Source organism: Hippocampus zosterae, chromosome 5, assembly GCF_025434085.1.
Source record: "Hippocampus zosterae strain Florida chromosome 5, ASM2543408v3, whole genome shotgun sequence".
NCBI classification, from domain to species: Eukaryota; Metazoa; Chordata; class Actinopteri; order Syngnathiformes; family Syngnathidae; genus Hippocampus; species Hippocampus zosterae.
Genome location: NC_067455.1, coordinates 21,315,857 through 21,342,762, shown reverse-complemented (window position 1 = coordinate 21,342,762; position 26,906 = coordinate 21,315,857). Strand labels below are relative to the sequence as shown.

The 26,906-nt window shown below is 41.8% G+C and overlaps 2 protein-coding genes across 4 annotated transcripts in view; both read right to left on the bottom strand.

Annotated features, from left to right (window-relative positions):
* Positions 1-15,545: 15,545 nt before the first annotated feature.
* Positions 15,546-21,087, bottom strand: zgc:91890 (solute carrier family 52, riboflavin transporter, member 3-B). Its single transcript, XM_052064766.1, has 4 exons — positions 20,906-21,087; positions 17,626-18,706; positions 17,288-17,411; positions 15,546-16,244 (listed from the first exon to the last, which is right to left on the bottom strand). The coding sequence occupies exons 2-4, from the start codon at positions 18,657-18,659 to the stop codon at positions 16,032-16,034; spliced, it is 1,371 nt and encodes a 456-aa protein (XP_051920726.1). The 5' UTR covers positions 18,660-18,706; positions 20,906-21,087; the 3' UTR covers positions 15,546-16,031.
* Positions 21,088-23,432: 2,345 nt separating this feature from the next.
* Positions 23,433-26,906, bottom strand: part of macf1b (microtubule actin crosslinking factor 1b) — a 29,172-nt gene continuing 25,698 nt past the window's right edge. For all 3 annotated transcript variants that reach the window (XM_052064584.1, XM_052064582.1, XM_052064583.1), the window contains 2 exons: positions 25,565-25,976; positions 23,433-25,116 (listed from right to left, as the gene is read on the bottom strand). In XM_052064584.1, coding sequence (XP_051920544.1) covers positions 25,789-25,976 — 188 coding nt within the window. In that variant the 3' untranslated portion in view covers positions 23,433-25,116; positions 25,565-25,788. The remainder of the gene's footprint in view (positions 25,117-25,564; positions 25,977-26,906) is intronic.

Sequence of the window (26,906 nt, the reverse complement as noted above, 5' to 3'; positions counted from 1 at the left end):
TCTAACCACTGGACTACCGGGCAGCGCACATTAGCTTAATATTCCTTATTTAGCTGAGAATGGATTGCATTGTAGCTCTTGCATACATTTTTGGAACCACAATATTAAAGCATGACTAAACTATATCAGCAAGGTTTCTATTGTGTGCCTTAATGTCCTTCCAGGATTCAAAATCATTGACTATTGCTTTTCTGTGTAGGCACAAGGTGAACCATATGTCTCATTAATATGATATATTTATGAACAATGAAGTGTGTTTTAAGTGCATTTTAAGTGTGAATTAATCAATGGTGTAGTGACCATGCATAACTCAAGTCCCCAATTACCTTTTTCACTTGTTAATAAAGTAACACATCTGTTGTGTTGGTGTTTACTCTAAAAGTTGCATAAATGAATGTTTTTTTTCTTTTTTATTATTATGATAATATTAAAATATTCTTGGTTTTTTCATGTTTTGTTTAAATAAAATATTAGAACCAATCAATGTTGTATGCCTAATTTTTAAACACTTTAAATTTCCAGATACAGTCAAAATAAGCAAAATATAGAGCAGACAATGTCCTCAAAATATGTCACAGTGAAGAAATATTAAAAAGGAGTAAAATACATGATTATTAAATGATGCATAACACAATAGAAAATGTGGAAATAAATAAATATAAATATAATTAAAAATAAATCAAGAAATACAAATCTTTATTTCATGCTGTTAGCATGAAATCCATCGTCACAAGGGTCGCGGGGCATGCTGAAGCCTATCCCAGCCGTCTTCGGGCAGGTGGTGGGGGACACCCTGAACAAGTTGATGGGCACACAGAGACGAACAACCATCCATGCTCACACTCACACCTAGGGACAATTTAGAGTGTTCAATCAGACTGCCATGCATGTTTTTGCAATGTGGGAGGAAACCGGAGTACCCGGAGAAAACCCATGCAGGGACAGAGAGAACATTGTAAACTCTACACAGAAAGGCCGGAGCTCGAACCCACGACCTCCGCACTCTGAAGTCTACACGCCAACCACTGGACCAGGGGGCTGCCCAGAGACTTCATATTTTAATTGTATTGCACTGACACGACGAACAACTATACTTGACCAAATTAGCACAACAGCCAACAGTCATGGCTCAGGTCAAAATAGGATTTAAAAAAGTTATAAATATGGTACAAAAACGTACAAAACACAATTGACGTTGGCGTCACGCATCCCACGCTACCCTGCCACAAATGCAAACAACGTCATTTTGGCACGGTTAGAAGACTTGTCATTAATGTGAGGAAACGTCATGATTTGACAATGGTACAAGGTTATTCTGTACACCAGAGTGCTGCAACAGACGGTGGCAAAAGAACAGGCGACCACGCTCCAGCAGACCAAAAGAAGAACCAATTCAGTAGTAGTGCCGGCGTTCGGGGGACCTGCTCCTCCAGCACCAAGGTTGCCGCAAGCGAGCGCCCCATCACGGTGGGCTCGTTCTCCAGCGAGGCCAAGACGCCCTGCGTCAGCGTTTCCTCCTTGGCCTGTGGTGGGAATACTGCCAGCGTGAGAGTCGGGAGATGAAGCAGTTTCGAGAAAGAAACAATGAGCCAAAATAAATCAAAAAATCAATACATAATAAGACATGATGTGCATTTACAGTTAAAAGAACCGCAAGAGGCTGGACGAAGAGCTCCTCTTGCGGGTGATCTACCTTTAATCGGCTGTGCACCTATCTTGGCAAATTGGAGACTGCCTCACACAACCAACCGTATGGCCATGTGTGACCCACCTAACCGCAACCCCCGTACTGCCAAGATTTGGGGTTGGTGGTGCAAATAAAATATTTTAAGGAAACAATTGTAATTCCTAAAATGAAGAGATCTCTACAATTACTCAGAGAGATGATTGTCCCACACTCACGTATTTATGAATGAAATACGATGACATTCTGCACACATGTCCGCGAAGTGCCAAATCTTATCTAGGCTTTTATCAAATACACCACATAGATCGTCTGCGACCAAATTGTTAATAGTAAGACTGACTGAAGACTTAATATGTAAGGCATGAGCGAATAGCATACTGCTTTTGAAAGTTCCACCCACAATTATAACCTGTCCAGCAGTACACTATGATATACAGTCTCATATTTAGCGTTACTCGTAGTACTCGTAAGAGGGAGCACAGAACTCTTACTCTGGCATCCCTTCACTGGGTCCCCATACATTTTAGAGTTCTTTTCAAGATCCAATTATTTGTTTTCAAATCTCTAAATGACCTCGCGCCACCTTACCTCTCAGAGCTCATCCGCCCCGACACACCTGCCTGGCACCTCAGGTCTGCGGACCAGACATTATTAGAAGTACCAAGAACTAAACAGGGGCTCAGAGGGGATCGAGCCTTTTCCGTTGCTGGTCCCTCTCTCTGAAATGACCCCCACTGAACATTCTGCAAGCCCCCTTGCTGCGCAACCCACCTCAAAACTTACTTGTATTCTATGGCATTTAACTCAGCATGACTCAGATTTGACCTTAGTTTTACAGTTTGGTGCCTTCTACCATCTTTGTTACTGATTTATTGCTTTATTGCTGTATATATGTTAGTTGTCCATGTACAGCATTTGTATGCAACGATGGCTGTTTGAAAGTGCTCGATAAATACAGCTGAGTTGAGTTGAGTTTAGTTAAGATAAAATAAAATCAGAACTGTTGCTTTATCTCTTTCAGTGGCGGAAATGTGACTTGTTTTTAATTGCTGGTCAGCAAATAAGTATTGGGAACGGCCTTAGTCCAGGCACTTGCTGAAGGACTTATCAGAGGCAACGGCATGGAAAAACACCAAATCCATACTTGCCATACATACCATTGGACAAGGAGCATATGAGACACGGCTGACTTGCATGAGACAGGACCATCCTTTCAAACGAGCCACTCACGGTAGGAAAGAATAAATAATGTGTGCTACAAGTTGGATGGATGGATGGATGGATGGATGGAAGAATGGAGTGTCTCCTTTAATCCAACATGAGCAAGTCACACTTCATCTTGAAAAATGTCTTTGTTTCAATGTTAACACAACAGACACCAACAGTGGCAGTGACTAAAATTTGTGTTTGACTCATTTTGATGCTTCAGTTATCATCTGTATCATCATTGAATTGTTTGTATGTTGTTGTAGTACAGTAACAGTTTTTTTTTCTCAACCTAGCTTTGGTATGCCTTACTGAAATTGCACATCTGACAATGAGTCATCACTGCAAGGGACAAATTTTACTTATTACCAAATAAAGAAATAAATCAACATATTTTAAAGTCATTTTCAAAATATGGTTATTGTTTTCAGAATACAAAATCTATGAAAAATACCAAAGGAGCAAAGTCAGGGAGACACAAAATTTCAATCCCTGTCAAAACTTTTGACTCGTGATTTCCCTATTATGTCAAGCTATCAAATGCAACAAAGCTGCTTATCATCCAGTTGCAAGCAGAGGCCTGCGTGTGTTTTCCGGGGAGAGTCGTTAGTGGTGGGTCATTGTGTGAAACTCTCCTCGCTGTGGGAGCTGTGCCATACTCTTGTGTACCACCTGCCACTCCTCCAATCTTTTTCCATCCATCAAAGTTAGAAAGCACCCATCCCCATCGAGACAGAGGGCAGGTCTGGGCGGTGCTCCCCTGGATGACCGCGCTAATCCCAAAATAGCTCCACAATATATGTACATTGGCAAACACCCCCCTTTTTTCCTGGCACCCTTTCTTTACCTTGGTCTTCTTCCACTGGCAGCGCGATTCCCTGGAAGAAAGTGAAAAAAAAATGACTCAGCCAGGCCATGCTTTCCACTCTTTTATGCATACTTCGGCAATTTTCTACTTCAACCCTGTTGAATTTGGCATGTTTTGATTTTCAAAGCCATGCACTGCTCAAAGAAAAACATTTTGTTTCATTCTGAAAACGAGATATCCCACATCATAATTAATTGTTACTTCCAAAACAACATGATGAGCCAAGGTGAAAACTATCCATCCATCCACCCATTTTCGAATCGGCCTGTCCTGACAAGGGTCATGGGCGTACTGGAGCCTATCCCAGCTGTCTTCGGGCAGTAGGCGGGATAACACACTGAACCGGTTGCCAGCCAATCGCAGGGCACACACAGACGAACAACCATCCGCGTTCGCGCTCACACTGAGACGTATGGACAATTTAGAGTGTTCCATTAACCTGCCATGCATGTTTTTGGAATGTCGGAGGAAACTAGAGTACCTGGAAAAAAAAAATCCACTCAGGCACGCGGAGAACATAATTTACAGAATGATGTCTGTTTAATCAACAAATAATAGCTCCAGTATGTGATACTGGTAGCTGGTAACTGATAACTTATAGTAGCATGCTGTGCTCTCTACCATGAAATACTTTTTCAATAGTCATATTAGGTAATGGAATCATTTGTAAAAGTAACTGTAAAGTGAAATTTGATATGTCTTGTAAATTTGATACACAGAGCAGGAAGGCGTCTGTTTTTTTATTTATTTTTATTTTTTGGACCGATATGTAGGGGGCTGAGGAAAAAAACATCAATTTTCATGACTTCACTTACTTGAGAGGTTCTCTCATGTTTTTTTTTTTTTTTTGTGTAAAACGATGACACACACCGCAAGCGATTCCAATAAGAAAGTAGTTTTTCCTGAATTTGTATTACGCTTATCCAATAAAATGGTTCAGCCTGACTATAAGGCAATGGCAAAAATGTCCAGAGTGCAAAGATGTCAGACAGCAGCCGACAGCAGCCATTTCACTTTGCATTTTTCTTACTTTAATCAGGTAAAATAACTCATTGAGATTAAAAATCTTTTTTCCAAGAGTGACCTGGCCACATAGTAACAAAGACCAAATTATAACAATAAAACAAATACAACGGTTATAAACCATATGCACATGACACACATTATAGACAGTTTTTAACACATATCAATCCAAAATAATTCAACAACAAAGTTATCAATTTACCAAGACATTTGACATTGTCCAATTGCATGCGCCTGCCAATAATCAGACAGGCCATCCAAAAAAGGGACAACAACTCTGCATAGGAAATAGTGTTTGATATTAAAATAAACAAAACAACATTGCCGCAATGAAAAGTGTAAAGAGCGTGCACCACTTACGAAATAAATTACATTAATCACTAAGGCTTTTGTCCTTGTACCATTTATTACTGAAGTCACGATCCTGTTGTCCAGCTTCTGTGACTGAATAACGTCAACGATGAGGACTCCTTGGCTCATCAAGAGTGAACTGGCTTAAATGAGAGGGCCAGAGTGCAGCTGTGTCTGTCCGCAGTGCCACGAACGGCAGTTGCAGAGGCGCGAGCAACGATAGACTGCTCTCGTACTCCTTCAGGAGTTGGATCTGGCTCATTTTGGCTCTTCCTTGCCCCCCTGGGAGATTTGTATGTTTTTTTTTTGTTTTTTTAAACTACAAAAGACCCATTGCTAAGATGAACTCTAAGCTAACTAAGCGCGATCAGAAAGTCACACCCGTGCATAGTCTGGCAGTGTGTGTGTTCAGTTCAGAGGAAGAGTGCGCTCCCATTAAAAAGGACACTTGGAGGGCATGAGCATTGGCACGAATACAAACCACGTTCCAATGAAGTTGGGACATTGTGTTAAATATGAATACAAACAGGATGCAATAATTTGCACATCATGTTCAAACTATACTTAAAACACTACAAAGACAAAATATTTCATGTTCAAACTTCATTGTTTTTAACACGGGCGGCCTGGTGGACAACTGGTTAGCATGGCCGCCTCACAGTGCAGAGGTGCAGGGTTCGGAAGTTTACATGTTCTCCTGCGTGGGTTTTCTCCGGGTACTCCGGTTTCCTCCCACATTCCAAAAACATGCACGCAAGCTAATGGAACACTCTAAATCGCCCCTAGGGTATGATTGTGAGCATGAATTGTTGTTTGTGCGCAGCGATTGGCTGGCAACCAGTGCAGCATGTAGCCTGCCCACTGCCAGAAGACAGCTAAGAGAGGCTCCAGCACACACGTGACCCTCGTGAGGATAAGTGCTTCAGATAACGGATGGATGGATGGATGTTTTTAGCAAATAATCATGAATTTAAAATGATGTGGCTGCAACACGTTCCAAAGAAGCTGGGACAGTTTGTCATGTTTTAAGTCACCTTTTCTTATAACGTTGAATAAACATTTGGGAACTGAGTTCAGTAATTGTTGATCCTTTGTTGGTGAAATTCTTTCCCATCCTTGCTTGATCTACAGCTTCAGGTATTCCACAGTCCAGGGCATCCAATGTTTTTTTTTTAAACTACAAAACCTTTAAACTTTATAATGTGCCACACATTTTCAATGGGATCAGGTCTGGACTGCAGGCAGGCCAGTCAAGTACCCAAACTCTTGTACTGTGTTGTAACACATGCAGAATTGTGGTTTGGTCTGAAATATGCATTGGTGTCCATGAAAAAGATGTTGCTTGGATGGCAGAATAGGTTTCTCCCAAACCTGTCTGTACCTTTTACAGCCTTCACAGATGCTACCATGTGCAGAAAAAAAAAGGTTTTGTGAGCGAGTCCAACATGCTGCTCCTTGTGTGTGCATGCATGCTTTGTGTGTGTTAAGCAGGGAGATCCGAGCCAGCTGCTTGCTTGCACAACACAAGACAGGAGGGAGGTGGGTCGAGCAAATTGTGTCAGCTCAATGCTGAGACGGAGGCGGCAAGTATGGCAAGATAGCTGTCACCTGTTTGACAAAAAGCTGGAGCAGTGCATACAAGAACAAATCTGAAACAACTGTATCAATCACAGCTTGCTAGCAATGATCCGGAGTTGAAACTGAGTTAGTTGTAAATAATATTGATATTTGGAACGACCCACAAAAACACTGACTCCTTAATTGTACTTAACTACTGTAACTCCACAAGTGTCAACAATGTGCAGGGAAAACTCAGAAGTAAACAATACTCAATAAAACTTACTTTTAAAAGTCACATGCTACTTAGTTGGCATGTCACAACATTTCCCTCAGTTGATTTAAATAAGGGAACTCTGCGCATTACTCCACCGGCTGTCTGCAATTATTTTCCTTATTAAATGAGGAAATCCAATTCGTGTGTGTGCATGTGTGTGTGCGTGTTTTGTTTTGTGCTACCCATTGTTATACTGCCATATCTGAATTATGGCACCTGCCATGAGGGCAAAAATGTGAAATGTCTCACTTGAACTGTGACGGACATCCATCCAAAAAGATAAATAACTGGTTTGTGGAGGAAGCTTGCATGTTATTGGCATTGAGGCAAAACCTCCAAAGTCACACTTTGCTAACACTCTGTGTGTGTGTGTGTGTGTGTGCGTGTGTGTGTGTGTGTGTGTGTGTGTGTGTGTGTTTTCGCAAATTATTGACTACCGGTAATTGAAGGCGGCACTGTGCAAAGGCCGTGGGTCGAATCCGGCCCCTGCCTTCCTATATTGAGTTTGCATGTTCTTCCCGTGCCTGTATTGGTTTTTTTGGGGGTACTCCTGTTTCCTCCCACATTCCAAAAACATGCATGGCAGGCTAATAGAACACTCTAAATTATCCCTCGTTATGACTGTGAGCGCGAGTGGTTGTTCGTTTCTGTGTGCCCTGCAATTGGCTGGCAACCAGTTCAGGGTGTCTCCCGCCTTCTGCCCGAAGACACCTGGGACAGGCTCCAGCACACCCGCGACCCTTGTGAGGATAAAGCAGACTGGAAAATGGATGGATGACCAAGATGTGCACTTTCAATGGGTGTTGGTTTTTGCGGGTAAAAGCTTCTCAACAGACGTACACAAAACCTTTCATGTGACAGGTTCTGTCTTCTGCGGACAACCTGCTGACATTATCATATAGTGGAAGACCTTCAGTCAAATGACCGACTTAAGACACTTGAAGAGACACCCAGGAAGACTACCAGATGGCTCGTGGAAAATCTGGTGTCTTTTACACTCCATCTGCAAGCATTCAACTTGATATGCTGTCTTTCTTTTGTGATGTGTGAAATGTTTTACTTGGTTTTATAAACATGTGACAGATATTTGAGACCAAAAAATGTGATGAGTGAACATCAGTGGCGACTCAGTTCTATGCCATTGTATTGCTTTTCTTTTAATCACACATGTATTTTATTTGTTTTTATACAGCGTAGCGATTCAAATCCCAAATTATTAAAACCATGTAATTTCTTATTTCCTGATTGTGTGTCTGTCTGACATCCTTTTTCAATTTTTCTATTCAAATAATAATGTAGCCTGTGTACTTCAACATTGTCATAAAAAATTGTAAATTGGAAGTAAAAGAGAGCATGATTGAGGTCAATTTACTCAAAGGTTCACATTATTCCGAATTTGACTGTTGCATGTCACGCAAAACTTTCAAGTCAGCTGCGAGACTTCAGAAATTCTTCGAGCTCCTCAGTTCAAAGCATCAGATGATTATGTCTTTGGGGAGAGAACTACAGCTATTTGAAAAACTCTTCTTTCATAAGATAGAAAATCTGATTCAAGTGTTTCTTATGTCTGTTTCGGTAGCAATTCATTCGATGACTTTAGCAGAACAATTCATTGTCATTTAATCGATTAATTCACAACAAATTTCAATCATTTTTCAAATTGCCTCTCTCAGGTTATAACCAGCAAGTGCTTTCTCATTTGTCTGTCTTGTAAAAATCGCAACAACAAAATTTACGTAGCCTGGTTTTAAAACGTGAAAGGGAGAGCACAGATTTGTCTGCACTTGTATGACAAGTACTGCCAATAGCACTCCCTTTAGCAGTCTCCCTGTCACATTACATGACGGTAGTGGACCCAAACAAAAACGGGGAGGCAGGAGGAGCAGAGTGTACTGAACAAAACGTATTAACAATTCATTCATCTTCCGAACCACTTTATCCTCACTAGGATCGCAGAGGGTGCTGGAGCATATCCCAGCTGTCTTCGGGCAGTAGGCAGGGGCCACCTCGAATTGGTTGCCGGCCAATTGCAGGGCACACAGAGACGAACAACCATGCACACCCACACCTAGGGACAATTTAGAGTGACCATTCAGCCTGCCATGCATGTTTTTGGAATGTGGGAGGAAACCGGAGTACCTGGAGAAAACCCACGCAGGCCCGGGGAGAACATGCAAACTCCACACAGGGAGTTGCAGCACTGTGAAGTCGACGTGCTAATCACTGGACGGCCGGGGTGCACTCGTATTAACAATAAAAAAAATCTCATAAAAACTTACACGGGTACACTGGAAAAACTAAATCCAAAACACAAACTCCCGAACACCCCAATAAACAAAGTAACAAAGAAAGAAAGAAAACTCAATGACAGATAACCAAAAAAAACAGACTGCAACAATGATTCGACAAAGACTGACAAAAACCAGGTAATTAAATACAAGCAAACTGAGGAAACAAAAAGGAACAAGGCACAAAGGGTTGATGGAGCTGATTGGTTCAACACAAGGGACACGGATGACAAAAACAGGTGGAAACAACACCTAATGTGGAAGGCAAAATACGGCACAAAGGGGAAACAAAATCAAAATATACCGGTCATCTAAATTAAAACAGATGTCACGTTTGCGAGGTGGTGGTGGACCCCAAAAAGCAGGCAGGAGGGAGGAGCAGGGTGAACTTGACGAATTATATGTAATAAAACAGAGAAAACTGAATCCAAAACAAATAAAGTGCTAACAACCAAAACTAATCCAAAGTAGCAAAACAAAGCCATGACTGTGGCAAAAAAAAAATAACAGGAACAGAACCATGACAGAAACAAACATGACAGTTGCAAGCAAACAGCAACAACGACCTGACACTGAGTGTTCAGGCAGGGAGTCCTTTTTAAGCCACTAATTATCCAACGATAATTAGCCATTTCAATTTTTGAGGTGAAAAAGTACCTGGAGAACAGGATATTCACCGGCATGATGGCACCCTGTAATATTGGGGTGAGAAACAAAACGTTGAACCTATTCTCTCCACCCCGCCCCCTTCCAAAAAAAAAAAAACAAAAAAACAGACTGAGCCCAAAAACAGTTGAAAAACTTAATTTAAAAAAAAAAGAACGAATAAGTTTTGTGTGAGACATTTATTATCCACTACTGTATAGACTCAATTACTGCATTTTCCTCCATCTGTTCCATGTCAATTTCATGTCATGATGAGTGTGATTCTAATCAAAATTTTGCACAATAAAACCTCTTCCTTGCATGCCGTTATGCCCACTTGATGGTGCCAGAGGGAATTGAGCCGCATTTGAAGCCTGGACACATGAGTCAAACCAATTGCATGGAAAGCCTCAATGCTTCAAGGAGCTTCATCTCACCATCAAGAGTGATTTCACCTTCTTCCTGGCATGAATAACTAGCGCCGGTACATGTATTCCATCACTGCCCAAACCTGTATATTCTTGATTTATGTACATGTGTGTTTGGTTGTATGTCCATACAAGTATTTGCTATTTGAGTGTGAATGCTTATTACACAGCTAAATATCTATCTGTCTATCTGTCTATCTATCGATCTAGCACAAAAAACGCTGTAATAAATTGAAAAATAGAATTAAAATAGGTAAAAGCATCAAAAATCTAATGAGTAACCTTTTAAAAATATACACTTTGATTACCAGTAAGTACAGTACTACATTAAATGTGAGAAAATGACAATTGATACCCAAGAAGACCGAATTTGACATACCTAAGGACTCTTAAGTACTATTTTAAGTTGACTTTAACTTCTACCACTGTTTTTTTTCTCTTCATATTTGTCATTTTACACAAGAAACCTCAAATCACGTCATTTCAGATTTTGTACGAATGTTAAAAATGATGCAAATCTTTGCATTATGCCATAGCAATTCATCATTTCAGCTGTATATGACGGAATGATTTTTTGTTTTTACATTATTATATTAATGGTGGTCTCATTTTTTTGTTTTTTGTCCACTTGTTTTCATTAAAAAAAAACACAACTTGCTGATCATTATCTTTACACGTGTGTTTCTATGTAAGTTCATAACTGTTCTCAATTCTGCACAAGGAAGTTGATGGAGTCAACATGTCCTTTCTGGTCTACTTTGTGGACTGTATTTCTTCACGGAGACTTCCCAAGTAATCAGTCGTCCATTGCTGGCTGTAAATGTTTTAGCACATATGCAAAATGTTTACGTTGAAGTATATTGCAGCGCACATTAGAGAAATACTTAATGGGCTTCAATAAAAGCCCTGGCTAGTCAGAGTTTAGGCAGGTGGAGACTCATACAGTAGATAAAGCAGACGGGCACTGAAGATGAGTTCATGACAAACACTGTGAGGCTTTTAGACGCCTTCTCCGAGCTCAATCTTCATTTCCCTTGACACTGATTTTGCAATAAGGATCCGGAGAAAAGGGGAATGTCCATCTATTCATTTTAATGATCCTTCATTATTGACTGCTGGCAGGGAGGGGGCGGGAAAAGGTAATGATTCTTTGTCTTTGCTGGTCAATCACTCTTAAAGGAATCAGACTCTAAATAAGGCCACTAATGGATGCCCACTGTGACCTAAAACTGACCCTGTATGCAATCCAGGACTTCCGCACATGCCGGAGATAATTGCTGCGATGATCTTTTGTCTCAGTGTTGGTAACAACTTCTCACATCGCACGGGGTGTACTGTAAACACGAATTATCCGATTGATTCCAAAGACGACGCGCACCGAAACCATGATGACATTATTCATAATATAATAGTAGACTGTTCTATACTCTTTATTTAAAGAAAGACAAAGCGGTTGACCTTTTGGAAAATATGCTGATTGGGTGTCTGTCTTTCTGAGTTAGATGAGAAATTAATTGCCAAAGACTGAAGTCTGTTCACTTAGTTTAGCACAGAAATTTGAAAACAGGCCAGATGGACCGTGTCCCAAGGTTACAAAAGCCGCTCGTCATACCTGCCCTGTCTGCAAGTATGCAAGGATCCACCAGATGTCTGTGTGCCGCAAACTGAAAGGGTTTGTGTACCTGACAAATTGTTGAGTCTACTTGGAAGTTGTCTGCTCGCTGACAGTTCACGGAGAACATATGATGAGGTGACTGCAAATTACTTCTCCCGTCACTCGTAAACAACCTGCTGATCTTCAACTGTCCAAGATGGTATTTCTGCCAAATGACTGCTTTTCCAACTTATTTGTCCCTCCATTGGTCTTTTTCATTCATCAAGCCTGTACTATTTTGCTAGATGCGGACAAATATTTTCCAAAGGTTGTGGTTATAACATTTTACAGGTGTGCAGTTGAAATCAATCTGAATGGCAGGCATGATATGAATATCACAATGTTGTGTTTTCAGTGGAAAGAAATCGATGATCAACCAGGCACAAAGACAGTGTATGACACGTTTGCATTGTCCTCTGTTTTATTGTCTCCCACCGGCAGGCTTGTTAGAGTACACCAAACGTAAAACCAAGTGAAGCAAAGTCATCACTCAAGGCACATAAAAAATTTTTTAAAAATGTGAGTAAGCAGGAATGTGGATCTGACTCTTCAGTCATTGTGGAAGTTAAAGTAGATGCCGGTTTGCCTCAGACCCTTGATTCAAAAATGTTGACGTATCAAGTTAACAGTTAAACAGCAGGCCGTCATTATCGAGTTGAAAAATGATCATGCATATGTTTGAATTAGTTTTCATTGAACAGTCTCAGGGCGGCCCGCTCGTCCAGTGGATAGCACGTCGGCAGAGATACCGGGTTCGATTACGGCTCCGGCCTCCCTGTGTGGAGTTTGCATGTTCTCCCCGGGCCTGCGTGGGTTTTCTCCGGGTGCTCCAGTTTCCTCCCACATTCCAAAAACACGCGTGGCAGGCTGATTGAACACTCTAAATTGTCCCTAGGTGTGAGTGTGAGCGTGGATGGTTGTTTGTCTCTGTGTGCCCTGTGATTGGCTGGCAACCGATTCAGGGTGTCCCCCGCCTACTGCCCGCAGACAGCTGGGATAGGCTCCAGCACCCCCCGCGACCCTAGTGAGGATCAAGCGGTTCGGAAGAATAATGAATGAACAGTCTCATGTCACCAGCCATGTTGTAGTTATTTTTGTTTTCCTTGAGGTGGGGTTGGTTTTTTTTTAGAATAATGCATTTGTCACCAAATATCGGCCAGCGTTGTTTTTGGAGTCATAGAGGCAGTCTGTCAAGGCAGCAATCTCCGCGCAATGGCACTGGCATCTCCTGCCATTATGTTGACAGCTAAGCCCTTTCTATTAAAAAAATTAAATTAAATTAAAAATACGTTTTTGGTTTGTCAGTTTTTTGGGGAAGCTGTTGGAAAGTATCTCTGTGTATGGTTCATACAAAACTAATCCGGATGCCAATACTATACAAGCGCTTCGTCAATTTGCTGTGCGTACGCATGTGTCTCAGCTGTCATCAGTCTGTCTAGGTAATGAACCCTCCTTTGGTCCAACTTCCAACAGCTCTTTAAGGCATCATTCACACCACTGAGGAGACACACTCAGGTATTAGTAGTCCTGCCTGGATGGTCCAGTAGATGATGGGTGGGCGGGGATGTTATTCGCTGCATTCATCTACAAGGCTCCCCAAGCTGTACTACATTGAAACTGACCACAAGACAACCCTATCGTCTTCAAAGATTACCTGTCTCCTGCATGCTATATGAATGTTTTATCATAAAAGCTTTTCTTTTTTTTTTTTCTTTTTGCTAAGTGCCTCCTTGAGTGTTTGCTTTCAACTTTTGATTACTTCATGCCTTGTTGCGAAGATGAAAAAAAAAAGGGCCAAGCCCATTTCAATATAATGGACCTAGCGGGAAAGGTAATCTCCCGTGCATTGGAATGATAAATGTGGAGGTGAATCTCAGTGTAACAGGTGTGAAAAGATTTGGACCAATTTAAGATTTTGGTCACGAAAGCATGTTTTTTCACCTTCAATCTCATTAATATGTTGAGCAAAGGGCAGCAGCCATTAGGGAGAAAAATCAAAAAACATAACATGGCAAATTCTGTGTGAAATCCATGTCAAGAAAAATTATAAGGATGTGGTGCATTTTGGTGTAAAACGCCTCATTTACAATCTTTAATACCAATCACATTTTACAATGTCCATTTCTGATGTGGCCATTCACATATCACTTTTCTCAGTTTTATATACACCATGACTGAGTTTCACTTTGATATATAATCTTGAGTCATTTACAAGAAAAATATTTTTACACTCCTTTGGTCCAGACAGTGAGGTTTCCAGCCCCGAGACACCCCCACCACACCCGCCCCCCTGCCTCTCTCATCGAGGTTTTAGCAGACACTGCGTTGTGAGTGGGGAATGGACGATTGCATAACAGCAGGCGAGACGTGATCGTTCCTGGCCGTTTGGCAAAATTCAATATTTCTCGGCACACTGCAGTCACATAACTGGACATTAAAAAGCAGCACAAATGTGTATATTTACTCATGTGTTTTGGATTGAAATTATGGACACAAACGTGCAGGAAGCAAAGGGAGAGTTTCTGGAAAAAAGGAGAAAATGTTTTCACATGAAGTACAGAAAGATAAATACAAGCTTAAAGAAGAGTGTAATCTTAACACTATTTGCTTTTATAAGTACGCGCCACCCGCATTTTTATTTTGCCCATTGTTAAAGAGGCCCATTTAAATGTGCGGCCTCAGTCACCCCCCTCGCAAATCCTTCCAAACGTGTCTGTAGTATTTACACAAAGAACACCATAAGTCATAGAAACTACTGCAAGAGATAAGAGCCTGCTGGTGATGTATGAGCCACCCCAGATGTTCACAAGGAACCTCAGGGATCTGAATCAGACACTGACTAGTTATGACTTTCTCATTCTTACCTGTCCCTGTGGATTAAAATAAAGAAAAATGAACACACTCCTTACACACATACGGTCTCTGATTTAGAGTGTGGGGGGGATATGATGCAGACGCTGGAATACGGGCAGACCCCTTCCAGGGGGATGCATCACCGGGCCACCCCCAAAGTAAGACGGCATTTGGGTGCATGGGGGCAGGGGGGTAATTCAGTCCTCATTGAAGCATAGCTCATATTTGGGTTTTTAAATTATGAAATGTATTTTACGTGATACCGTTTGTGTTAAGTTTGAGGAAATGGAACGTCGAATCTTTTTGTTATCCCAGTCGGACAGCGACACCCAGTGTTCATTTACAATATGTGCAAGTTAAGGCTTCTAAATAAATAAATAAATACACAAGCGCAAAGCGTAATCAGTTTCGCTACTTAAGGAGATCACAATTGCTGTTGGCGTTAAATTGATACAATTACAAAAAAAAAACTTTCAAGTTTGCACACTTTCAGAGAGGCACTGCCCTGACAATATATTTAGCAATATCGTTAAGGATTGGATTAGCATAGATAGCCATTGATCTGATATTACACTCATAAATGCACTATTTTGCAGTAATGTATGTCATTTTTAAACAATTTACCATCGTTACACAAAAAGCTACAATATATGTGCAGAAATAATGTCATACAGCCAAAATATTTTTTTTAAAAAGAACAACGCCAGAGAATTTTCATTTTGGTTTTATTTTACATTGATTCAACAGTTTCTCCACCCATGTAACATTAGACAGCAGTTTGTATTTTGACGTAACAATGTGCTCTGTTATCAACGTATTAATTTAGAAAGAAAGAAAAAAATACCACATATTAGAGGTGCACTCAAAATATTTCAATAATCACATGTTAATAAATACCTGACATCTTTAGCATTTGATAAGGAACTTACAATGCAAAACAAAAACAAACGCAGCAATACATTTGGAGTTTTTCTCTTTCAGAAGACTGATACAGACAGTGCCGGTCAAACAAGAAATCTCCCACGTGTGACCGAGTCTGTTTACACAGCAAGATGAAGTGGCAGATACCTGAGGCTCTGTTGAAGAGTTGAAAATTGCTAAGGCTTTTTAACACTCCCACCCATGTGCCCATACTCCAGTCCAAGTGCATGTTGACTTTCTGGTGTGTACAGCAGTGTTTTAAGCACCTCTCTGTCACGTCGGACACTTGGTGTTGCAGGCGTCGCCTGACTTGAAAAGGCCATAGATGCTTACCAGCGGAAACATGGAAAGGGCGCCTACCATGGAGCCCAACTGGACAACTGCCCCACACCACACAAGGGCGGTATGGCCCTCATCCCGGAGAATTACTCCAATTATTACCTTTACATAGGACAGGGAGAGAACAAATAGGATCCAAACCAGCACCTGAAGGACACAAGATGTAAAATCCATGAATAAGAAAAATCAAATATAACAATTAACTATGGTCTTTATGTAGTGGGACAAATAAAGGGTCTTTATCTTATTACAGTGCGTTACACATCTGCCACTGTCAGTGTGTTAATATCTATTCGGATGCTACGTGACTGAAAATAACCTGTCTTCTAACATTAGATAACTTGGGGTTGTGTAACAGCTATACGAAATATTTCAGTGCTGGTCCTTTTTCACCGTTGAAGCGGCCTCATCAGTTTTTACCTTTAAAAGATGAGGTGAGAAGTAAATGCAGACATACGATTATACGATAATTAAAACAGTGGGCTATTAGTCGTTTAGATATGTTAAAGAATCGACATCTGCTGTTGTACTGCACCGCCCCATGTTGATATTTTGTCCCAAACCTCATATACTGCTCTCAAAAACTGACATCATTCGCACTACACAGACGCTAGGGGGTGCCATAGCCCTGTTAGAAATCAGAAAACAAATACCGTACAGAGATTTAAAGAATCTAGTTAGCTGACACTTTACAAACACACCGGCCGGCTAAACAGACCACTTGTCAGGCAAGCTCTCAAGAACAGTAGCCTGTACCAAGCCTAAAAGAGTAGCAGGTAGCGGCAGAACTGTGTGTTGTGGACACCCCACACGCAGTTCTCCCGCTCGACAGATCTACCACGGAGTTACTCCTTGGCATCATAGGGTCTCAAACCATTTCAACTTGAAGCAATATGCGGTTGAGCATAGCGTGAGCCAACAAATCGCCCTGGAACCTCACGGAAACTGGCATCACTGCCACATACACTGTACCTATTTAACAGGGATTTGGCCAAAGGGCTACAACGACCCCTTGAGGTGTCACTTGCGACATGCGTATCATACTTGGGTTGAAATAAGAGAGACGTGAAGTCATGAAATCGCCCCGTTGGCAGAAACAGATCCTGGCATCGTGCCTGCATAATTTACTGTAAGTATAATGTTCTCGGTGATAAGTGTTTAAATTAAATGCTTGAGAGTTGAAGTCTTACTATAACAGCAGTTCCAGATGCGCTGTGGACCAGCAGAGGACACGGACTAAGAGCAGCCATTGTCATGATGTAGGCTCCGAATCCAGTGCCAAACACAGTCAGAAGACACATGAAGATGAGTGACCTGGAAGCAAAGAACTACACATGAAAGGAAAACACATTTTTCGTCTCGAAACCTTTTGATAAAAGAACACGATTCATGAAGTTATGATTAGAACTCCAGCATACATGCCACTATGCTTCTTGAGCTTTAGCTATAGCAGGTGTCGTTAAAGAAATATTTTGCCTTTGACCAGCTTATATTTGGATTTTCAGAATGAAACATTCATCACACATACCTGACCGGCATAAACATGGCAATGAAACAGGCCAGTGGGTTGGCAACAGCCGCCATTGTGGCAGCCAGATGGTAGGCCTTGTTCCCGTAAGGCAGGCAGGAGTAAGACTGCACTGATGGCAGCACTGCATTGGTCAGAGCGTTCACCCAAGCCAGGACAACAAAGATGAAAGCCATCTCGGAGTTGCTGTAGGTGCCCCTGCCAAAGGAGGTGCGAGGTTTCCTCCTATCCTCGAAGGGATTTAACATTTGCTTTTGCTCTGGTGTTTCTGTGTGCGTGTGTAAAGGGAAAACTTGCTCCTTCTTTCCAGACTTCACTTCTTCCCTGAAATACAGCTTCTTCTTCTCCCGAGCCACAGCTGGGTGATGGTTGAGTAGGGCGAAGGCTATCAAGCAAACCACCATCATCAAGCTGAGGAACAGGAAGAAGACCTGAGCGGAGAATTTGGCTGGTTGATACACAGCTTGGAGCTCCCAACTTTCAACGGTGGAATTGTCAAACGTTTTGTTCAACGAAACTGTCAAAGTGGCATTGTGACAACGGACTACACCAACACCTTGAATAAGAGACACCAGCGCAGGCACCAGACCACTGAGGCCTTCCCCAGCAAAGTAGGTGGTGAGGTACTGGGGGCACAGACGCATCATGAAAGGCAGAAAGGTGACAGAGGAGGTGCAGTCCACCACAGAGAGAAGGAAACATAATATCAAGAGGGGCGCACTGTACAGGGTGCTCCCTATTGTCACTGTGTGCTTCCAGAAGAAAGCCAAAAGGAATGTCGCAAGGATCCCCAACACAACGATGCAGTAGACAACCGGCTTCTCATCCAGCACTCCTGGTCGAAAATGATGCATCGCGGTGATGACCAAGGGGCCGACGTTGGCCATCTGGATGAGGACCGTGAGGTAGGATGGCAGGAACCAACCCTCGGGGAGCTGTGGCACAATCAGCGGGAGCTCCACCCACATTCCGTTGATTGCCACCCAGGAGCCCATGCCAAACAAACATGCCAGCACGTGAGTCAGCACTGACATGATGGCGGCGTTGAGGAAGTAAATGAGGAAGTGAAGAACAATACAATCTGAAACACATGAAGAAAGGGCAGTTTGATCAAATGATTTGGTGGGGGGGGGGGGACAACAACAACAACAACAAAAATTGATAGATTGGCTCAATCTTCTTGAATGTTGTCATGAAGAGGACTTTTTGGTGAGATACCAGTTTTATTTAACAGCTTTGGAGGTGATCAGGAAGAATGCATCAACTGTCATTTATGGCAGTGGCAGAAATGCAGTTACACTACCGATGCTTCAACTGTGGCTTTTTCCCCCCAGCAAACTTTATCTGAGCAATATCCATTTTCTCTGCTGTTGTCCATTTTCTTGTCTTCTCTTCGCTCAATCCGGGCAACAAGTTTTTTATTTATTTATTTTTTATCAAATGAGGAAAACTTTTAGCTTCTCTGCCGACCAAGTTAACAAGTAACGTTGGGCTAACGTTTTTGCTAGCTGGCAACAACAATATAAGGCCATATCACACAGAGCTGCGAATGACCGCATTTGTATGCCCACGCCACTCACAAATCAGGTCTCTTAAAATTTGATGGAAAAAAAACAAAAATGGCTTTGTCTACACAACAGTTTTACTTACACCACATAGACCCAAATACAGTATTCATAAAAGCAAGATTGTGGATTTATCCAAATAACGAATAGTCGATAAAAGTTATTATTATTAGTAGTAAGCCACTTTAATATGCACAGGTTGACAACAAATACTGGCCCTAGAGAGAGGAAAATAAAACGTACTCCAGTCATGATTGAAATAAAACGTATTGCATTTTAAATTCAAAAAATGTAAATGACTAAATACATGAAAAGAAAACAAATTATTCAAGATAAAATGCAAATATATGCATTCATCACTGACATACCTCAAACTAAACTGTGACATTTTTTTGCATATTTTTTTATTTACAGCTGTTATGGACGGACTCGCAGGGACAAGTGTAAGCTTTCCATAAGCCCACCAAGCAGCAACTCTCATTCAGCGTTGGCCAATGTCAGTCGGACATTACGCATACAGTAACTTGCAGGACAATTCTGTTATCAACGTGCTAATTTTACATTTCTATGTCAGAGGAAAGCGCACAAGGGATGGGACCTTAGGTTCACAGAGAATGGAAATCGCGAGCAAAGAGTTCACCAGGGTAGAAAATGGCAGGTGGGCGGGCAGACATTCCTCCAAGTTGTTGGACAGTGTCAAGTTGGCCCGAGAGCAGGACTGGGAAATTTAGCCAGGCTTCTGGTTGTTTGTTTTGTATTAAATTGCACACATAAAAAGCTGTAATCTACAATTTGTTAGTTGTTTTTCTAAACTTGCCATGCAAACATCCAATCTACAAAACCATGCATATTAACTTCCATGACAGACTACATATACTGTAGGTTCCGCTGTTATGTGCATTATGGAAAAATCTCCCCGCCCCCTGAAATATACATATAAATATAAAAAACGCTTCCTCATAGACGGTTTGCAGCCTGCATGGCATTGTAAAGGAAAATCAGTTTTCAACTGTGTTAAAGAACAAGGCTAAATTAAAAGATATGCACGAGCAACACCACTTTCACAGTGACACATTCAAATACTGATTGTATATTTTAAAATTATCCAATTTAAACTTAGATTAAATGTAAAAGAATACACTAACATTAAAGGTATCTATCTTTAAAGTATTTTCTGTCAATTGCAATGTTTGCAAGCCGTAGAATGTCAGTAAAAAGGTAAGACATCACCTCCCTTGAATATGTCATTGAATTGTTCCTGGGCTTGTTGGTGGAAAAGAGGCTCATGATCCAATTTTAAAAGAGTCTTCTGTTTATGTATGCATGTTTATATCATCAAATGCTTGTGGTATTCAGAACACTAACTCTAACAAAAATGGAGTATTTGCCAGCTCAAGACTGTCGTCGTTGACCTTCTCTTCTCCTCTGGTGAAGGATGCCATGAACTTTCACACACTACCACGCTGGTCCTATAAAAAAAGCTTGTGGATGCAACGTACAATATACTCACCAAGATAAATATGTCACGTCAACCTTTGGTTTGAATAGTTCTACACACATAATGAACAATGAACGGCAATAATATGATAAAGTCAAAGATGTCAAAAAGACGATGTATAGGATGTGATGTGACTTCGAAACCTCAGTAAACGTTGGAACAATCATCCAGTGGTCTCACATTCACGTATACAACGTCTAAAAACCTGGCCGCTTACCGTGTTCCGGTCACATGGAACTCTCCTCTCACGACTTCCACAAACCGTCCCACTTGTATGACTTCACTCTGCTGCGGCAGTCGTAAACGCGTCTATATGAGCGCGCGCGTATACATGTGCGCGTGCCGGCTACCATGACACTTTCGGTTTTCTGTGGCAGACCACGAAAGGCGGAGCTGCGCATGCGCGATGACCAGGTATTGCACAACGAACCTCGGGGTTGGGAAAACGACCACGAAACTGATCCATGCCGCCCAAGAGGCAAAGATGCAAGGCATCAAATGTGTGGTTGTAGCAGAATGAAAATTCAAGACCTTTCACACATTGACAAGGTCCTTTTGTATTTGACAAAAAGAAGAGAATGAGAATGCTCAAGAAGAGTGTTCAACATGCAGGGATGGATGGACATGAGGCCATGATGATCGTTTTGAGTACCGTAGTTGAGTTTTAGTTGTTTTTTGAGTTTTAGTTGTTGAATAAATACTGTACTAAGTTTTGAAATGAACGAATAATCATTTGATTAATAGTGATTTCAGTCAAAATAATTGTGATTATTCTTTCCTTCATAATTGTTCAGCCCTAATACATATCAAAAATTGTTTACAATTATTTACCAACAAAGGTCTGGTGATGATGATGATGATAATAATATATATGAACATCTTTTTTTTTCATTCAAAATTAGTTTTTGCAATTATTTTGTAGCGGCGGCCCGGTAGTCCAGTGGTTAGCACGTCGGTTTACAGTGCAGAGGTACCGGGTTCGATTCCAGCTCCGGCCTCCCTGTGTGGAGTTTGCATGTTCTCCCCGGGCCTGCGTGGGTTTTCTCCTGGTGCTCCGGTTTCCTCCCACATTCCAAAAACATGCGTGGCAGGCTGATTGAACACTCTAAATTGTCCCTAGGTGTGAGTGTGAGCGCGGATGGTTGTTCGTCTCTGTGTGCCCTGTGATTGGCTGGCAACCGATTCAGGGTGTCCCCCGCCTACTGCCCGGAGACAGCTGGGATAGGCTCCAGCTCCCCCCGCGACCCTCGGGAGGATCAACCGGTACGGAAAATGAATGAATTATTTTGTAGTCATTACAAATGGCCTCAAATACGACCTACCTGCCCGTGCAGATTGGAAATAATGAGTCAGCTTTCGTGAAAGGTTTCACAGCCGTACAGGAAAGTCTGCAGCGAAAAAGACATCTTCCAGCAAATCAGTGGAGGCCTTTTGATGCTCCAGTCTGCATTATTCACTTTGACTCCAGCATCTTACTCATCTGGATCTCTGGATGTTGTCATGTGACTACTGAGGGTTTAGCCAGGGGTCCAGCCTGGGAACCAAAGTCCAAGGAAACATGTCCGGGTGGAGGAAGGGAAGGAGAGTAGCAGGAGGTAAGAAAGAAGAGAGAAAGGACGGAGCAAAATTCACCATCAGAAAGAATGTAATAAAGATAGATCATTAGAACCAAACCTACAACAAAAACATAAAAAGTGGGATTTATTGCTGGACTTATACATTTTCAAGCCCTTGAGAAAGGTGCCATTTCTTTAAACTGCACAAACATTCTATATTCCATACTATATATTTCACTTCGACTTCACAATAAAACAAGATTACTTACTGTGTTTTTTTTCAAGTACCGGTAGTTGTACGTAAATTATTTAAATAACAGTGTGTGTGCTTTTTCTTGAGGGGTTTTTAAGGATGATTCAAGTCAAATTTTCCGGTTCATCATCCCAGATAGTGCACGGTATGTGACCCAAAGGGGCCGCGGAGTAGCGAGCATAATACTTGCTATGATAAAAAGCCTTGCAGCAGCATGTTGTGATGTGGGGTCATGGTCAGGACTTTCAGAAAGCAATGCTCTTGCTTTATTTTTGAACACTGCTGGCCTCTAATTTAAACCAGTATGACTGTGTTTCAGCTCTGCCTGTTAATGGAAAGACTAGTTTTCTTTTGTTTGTTTGTTTTTTTCCCCCAGCAGGAAAGCAAATTGAGATGAGGATCCACAGATACAATTTCTGCCACTGAGACTTCATTGTTTTATAACAGCGATCTATGTATGCAAGCATGGCCTACATTTTCACATATCACTACTCTATGATGGCCATCAACAGATACGACTACAGGTCCTACTACTACTACTTTAGCAAAAAGTAGTTTCTTCAAGTATATTTTCAGTAAACCTTTTTTTATATTAAATTACAGACAGTATACTTTTTAAATCCTCTATTTTTATAAACTTCACAGAAGTATGCTTAAAGTCAGTATTCGAGGCTTGCACTTGACAGTATACAGATACGTATAGTATACTTAATTTGTTCCAATTTGGTATATAAAAGTACACTTACTGGAGTATACTTTCGAAGCAATAAATCATATACCTACTACTTTTTCGTAAGGGCTACTACTACTACGAGTACGACTTGTGATGGCAAAACATGGCAAGAAATGGCAAAAAAGGGCAACATACAGTATTTGCACATAAAATTCACCCAAATCAGCATGTAATCACACTGCGGCAATCATCACAACCAAGATTTGAATTTTGTAAGAAATTAAGCATTTATTGGTAAACAGAAAATTATTAGATTAGATTAGTGATCTATTGCGAGAGGTCACTAACATTGTAATGAGTGCTGGGTACAGAAACATGTACAGTAGATTAAGTTCAGGGTGCATAGTAATTGAGTTGAAATGTTGTTGGGTTTTTTTTTGTTTGTTCTTGTTTTTTGCCCACAGTATACCCCATATCCCAATACAAACAAATCGAGGCCAAAAGGACAATAGGATGTAAAGGTGTATTCCAAGCTGTAAAAATATTGAATTAATCAATTCGACTGCATAGACCAAATGCTACTGCCCTCCAGTATTTCAACTGCTCTTTGTCATGTCAGATCTTAAAATCAAGAACAAAAAAAATGGTGTCTTGATGCTGACTTTCTACATTGCAGTGGGTTGACATCTCCCCCAAGGGAAATTTCATATCACACAAGGATAAAGTTCCGTGGTATCTCTGATGTACCACATACTCAATCTAGCAATGAAGCAGTGGGTTCAATTCTGTAGTTTGCGTATGGGCTTACAATAATAGACATAACAGAATGAAACACAAGCAACAAGACACACTTTTGATACAGGTTTGCTGGCTCGGCAAGCAAAATCAAAAGTACTGTAAATTCTAAAGTCTGTATTGCTTGGAAAGACAGATTACTTTTTCAATATTTACAAAAACATTAGTTTCAGATTCTAGAATGCATCTCGCAACTATTCTCGCTTATGAAATCCAATTGTAAAGTAGTCAGACAAAGAAAGTGCTTAGTAGGTGAAGAAAAAAGAAAAGGAAAAAGCAGAAACTCTTATTGCAGTAAAAAAGAAAAATCAAAGCGAGACTTTCACAGCAATGTTCAAAAAAATACAAACAACAAAAACAATCTTCACAAAATAATCAGCTTGTCAAAATGCCATTACTGGAAACACCATTTTCCACAATGAAACCATCCTAAAATAGCTAAGCCTTCAAGCAAAGCATGATCGCTTAAAAACATGGCATCAGAAATAGTAAAAGATGTACAGTGAAGGTGTGGCCCTGCCAACAATATCATCTTCGCACCAAAAAAAAAAAAATCCACAATATACATTTGAAGACCAACATACGGCAGCCTCGCACACTCATTGTGGTTTTGGTTGTAGGTGTTTTTGGATACTCAGTGGGCGACACAAAGTGTGCACACTTTTTTTTCATACATATGTTCATGGCCGAGCACCAAAGTCCACTACGAAGTTAAACAAACAATTGCTGCAGTTGACACTTTCTGATTCAGGTCATAATAAAACCAGAAAATGATGCTCGTCGACAAAAAAAGGCTACCATGCATTAAGTTTCCATGCCAAACCTCTACAACACTACTCCGAATGCAATTATATTCTCATGCATAAACAGGAGCTGGGGTATGAAAAATGACCATTCTTCACACTTGAAAGGACAGTTTCAGGGTCTTCAGTTTCCACAGACACCACAAAGCTGCAGATCTTTCTGTATTTTGACCTTCTGTATTTTCTCTTCAGGGTCCGCTTTTTGGGTTTGCTTTTACAGCGCCTTCGATCACAACACTCCTACTTCTCGCGTCTGTCATTCACAGCCATAAGGCTGTTTGGGTTAAGTTCACACATGCAGCTTTGGAGGCTGAGGCAATGATGTGGGAAGCAGCCTCTCGGCCTCTTCTGGAGGGTGAAGAATGAAAACAAAGAGATTATTTGTCTTTAAAAAATCTATATACAGTCATACCTTGGTTTTCGACCATAATCCGTTTCAGAAGGCTGTTCGAAAACCGATTTGGTCGATTTGCTCCTTTAAAAAAAATCTTGATTCAACACATCTGTTCACCATCGAACGCTAAACAAGGAAGCGTCACTTCCTCGTGTGAGGAAGCCGAGAAGAGTCAAGTGACGCATTCAAGTGCGCTCAGTTTGTTCGAGAAATGAAATTCGGTCGTCATCCGAGGCATAAAAAAAAAAAAAATCGAAAAATTTGGTCGAAAACCGATTTGGTCGAGAACAGAGACGTTCAAAAACCGAGGTTCGACTGTACTGTATATGCAATCATGAAGTGAACAATAAACTGCCTTCCACACAGTAACTACTTGACACGTTACGGCGGTGACTGCCTGACCTGATGGTGATAGAGAGGTGTGCCCCTCTGTTGTGACAAACAGGAGTTCAGATCCCAATGCAGCAATGGAACTTCGAGGACGAACGCAACGGTCGCCTGAAAAACTTCGGCACAGTAAAGCCTAAACGGCGAAAAGAGTTGGCAGTCAGGTGTCTTTGGTAAGATAATCTACATTGGTAAATGTCAATGCCATTTTATGATGTAACCTGCAAGGGCGTGGACTTTTACAAACCAAAGGTGCCAATTGTTTGAAAGTAATAGCTTGCCTTGCGTGTCATGGGGCTAGTTGGGGCGGAGGCACTGCTGTAGAGACTGAGGCTTGAGTTGGACCTGCTGACGGTCAAACCTTTCGAGGTGCTCCCTGTTGGAGACAAGTACTTCTCTTTGATCTTCAGGTTGGTCCGGGCTTTTACTGTTGACAGAAGAGCAGTGTAATGTCATTCCTGCGGGCGGGGTTTTCGGGGAAGACTGGGCCTCCACAGTGATCGGAGACACAAGCACAAGGAGCCATCGCCCTGTCCTGGGGGCCGCATTCCTCGATAACGAGGGCCTTCACCGACCGACGATGCTGTAAAAGTGTTTATTTCATTTGATAATAACCATTCATCAAATAACAGCCTGACGTTGGCAAGTGCACACAAGTGCAGTTTGGAGTTACCCTAATCTACAGGCACCAAGCCAGGGGGTCAGAAGTATGCCCACACCTGCTCGGCGCCTCTCACCTTGGGCAACTCCAGAGTGGAAGAGTGTCCAACCCCTCTCGAGAGGACTGATATCAGAGCTCAAGCTGTGCGTGGAGGTGAGCCCGATTATATCTATTCGGAACTTCTCTGCCTCGCACAGCAACTCAGGCTTCTTCACTGTCGGAGAGGTGACATTCCATGTCCCCGAGGTAGTTCCTGAAGCCGGGGAATCGGACCGCCGAGGTCCCCGCCTTTTGCCGCCGCTCAGCTCACAAAGCACCTGTACCTTCGGCCCATTCCACAGGTGATGAGCCCATGGGAAGAGAGACTCAAGTTACCTTTTCGGGCAGTGCCCGGCCGGGCCCCATGGGTGTAGGCCCGGCCACCAGGTGCTCGCCAGCAAGCCCTGCCTCCAGAGGGGGGGCTCGGTGACCCACGTCTGGGCAAGGGGAAAATATAATCCACATTTCTCAAACATTATACAGGGTCTCTCTGAGCCGTGCTTTCTTTATCTGGTCCATCAAGTATGACCTTTTTCCATGGGTGACCCTGCCAGGGGCCGAAAGCCCCAGACGACTTAGCTCCCAGGATCATTGGGACACGCACACTCCTCCACCACGACAAGGTGACGCATCATGGAGGTGAAGAAGCAGATGAAA

Coding starts and splice junctions, on each gene's coding strand:
- zgc:91890 (XM_052064766.1), bottom strand. CDS start 18,659: ATGTCAGTGCTGACTCACGTGCTGGCATGTTTGTTTGGCATGGGCTCC. Junction 17,412..17,625: donor GCCATGTTTATGCCGGTCAG/GTATGTGTGATG, acceptor CTTTGCTTCCAG/GTCACTCATCTTCATGTGTC. Junction 16,245..17,287: donor CATCTGGAACTGCTGTTATA/GTAAGACTTCAA, acceptor TGTGTCCTTCAG/GTGCTGGTTTGGATCCTATT.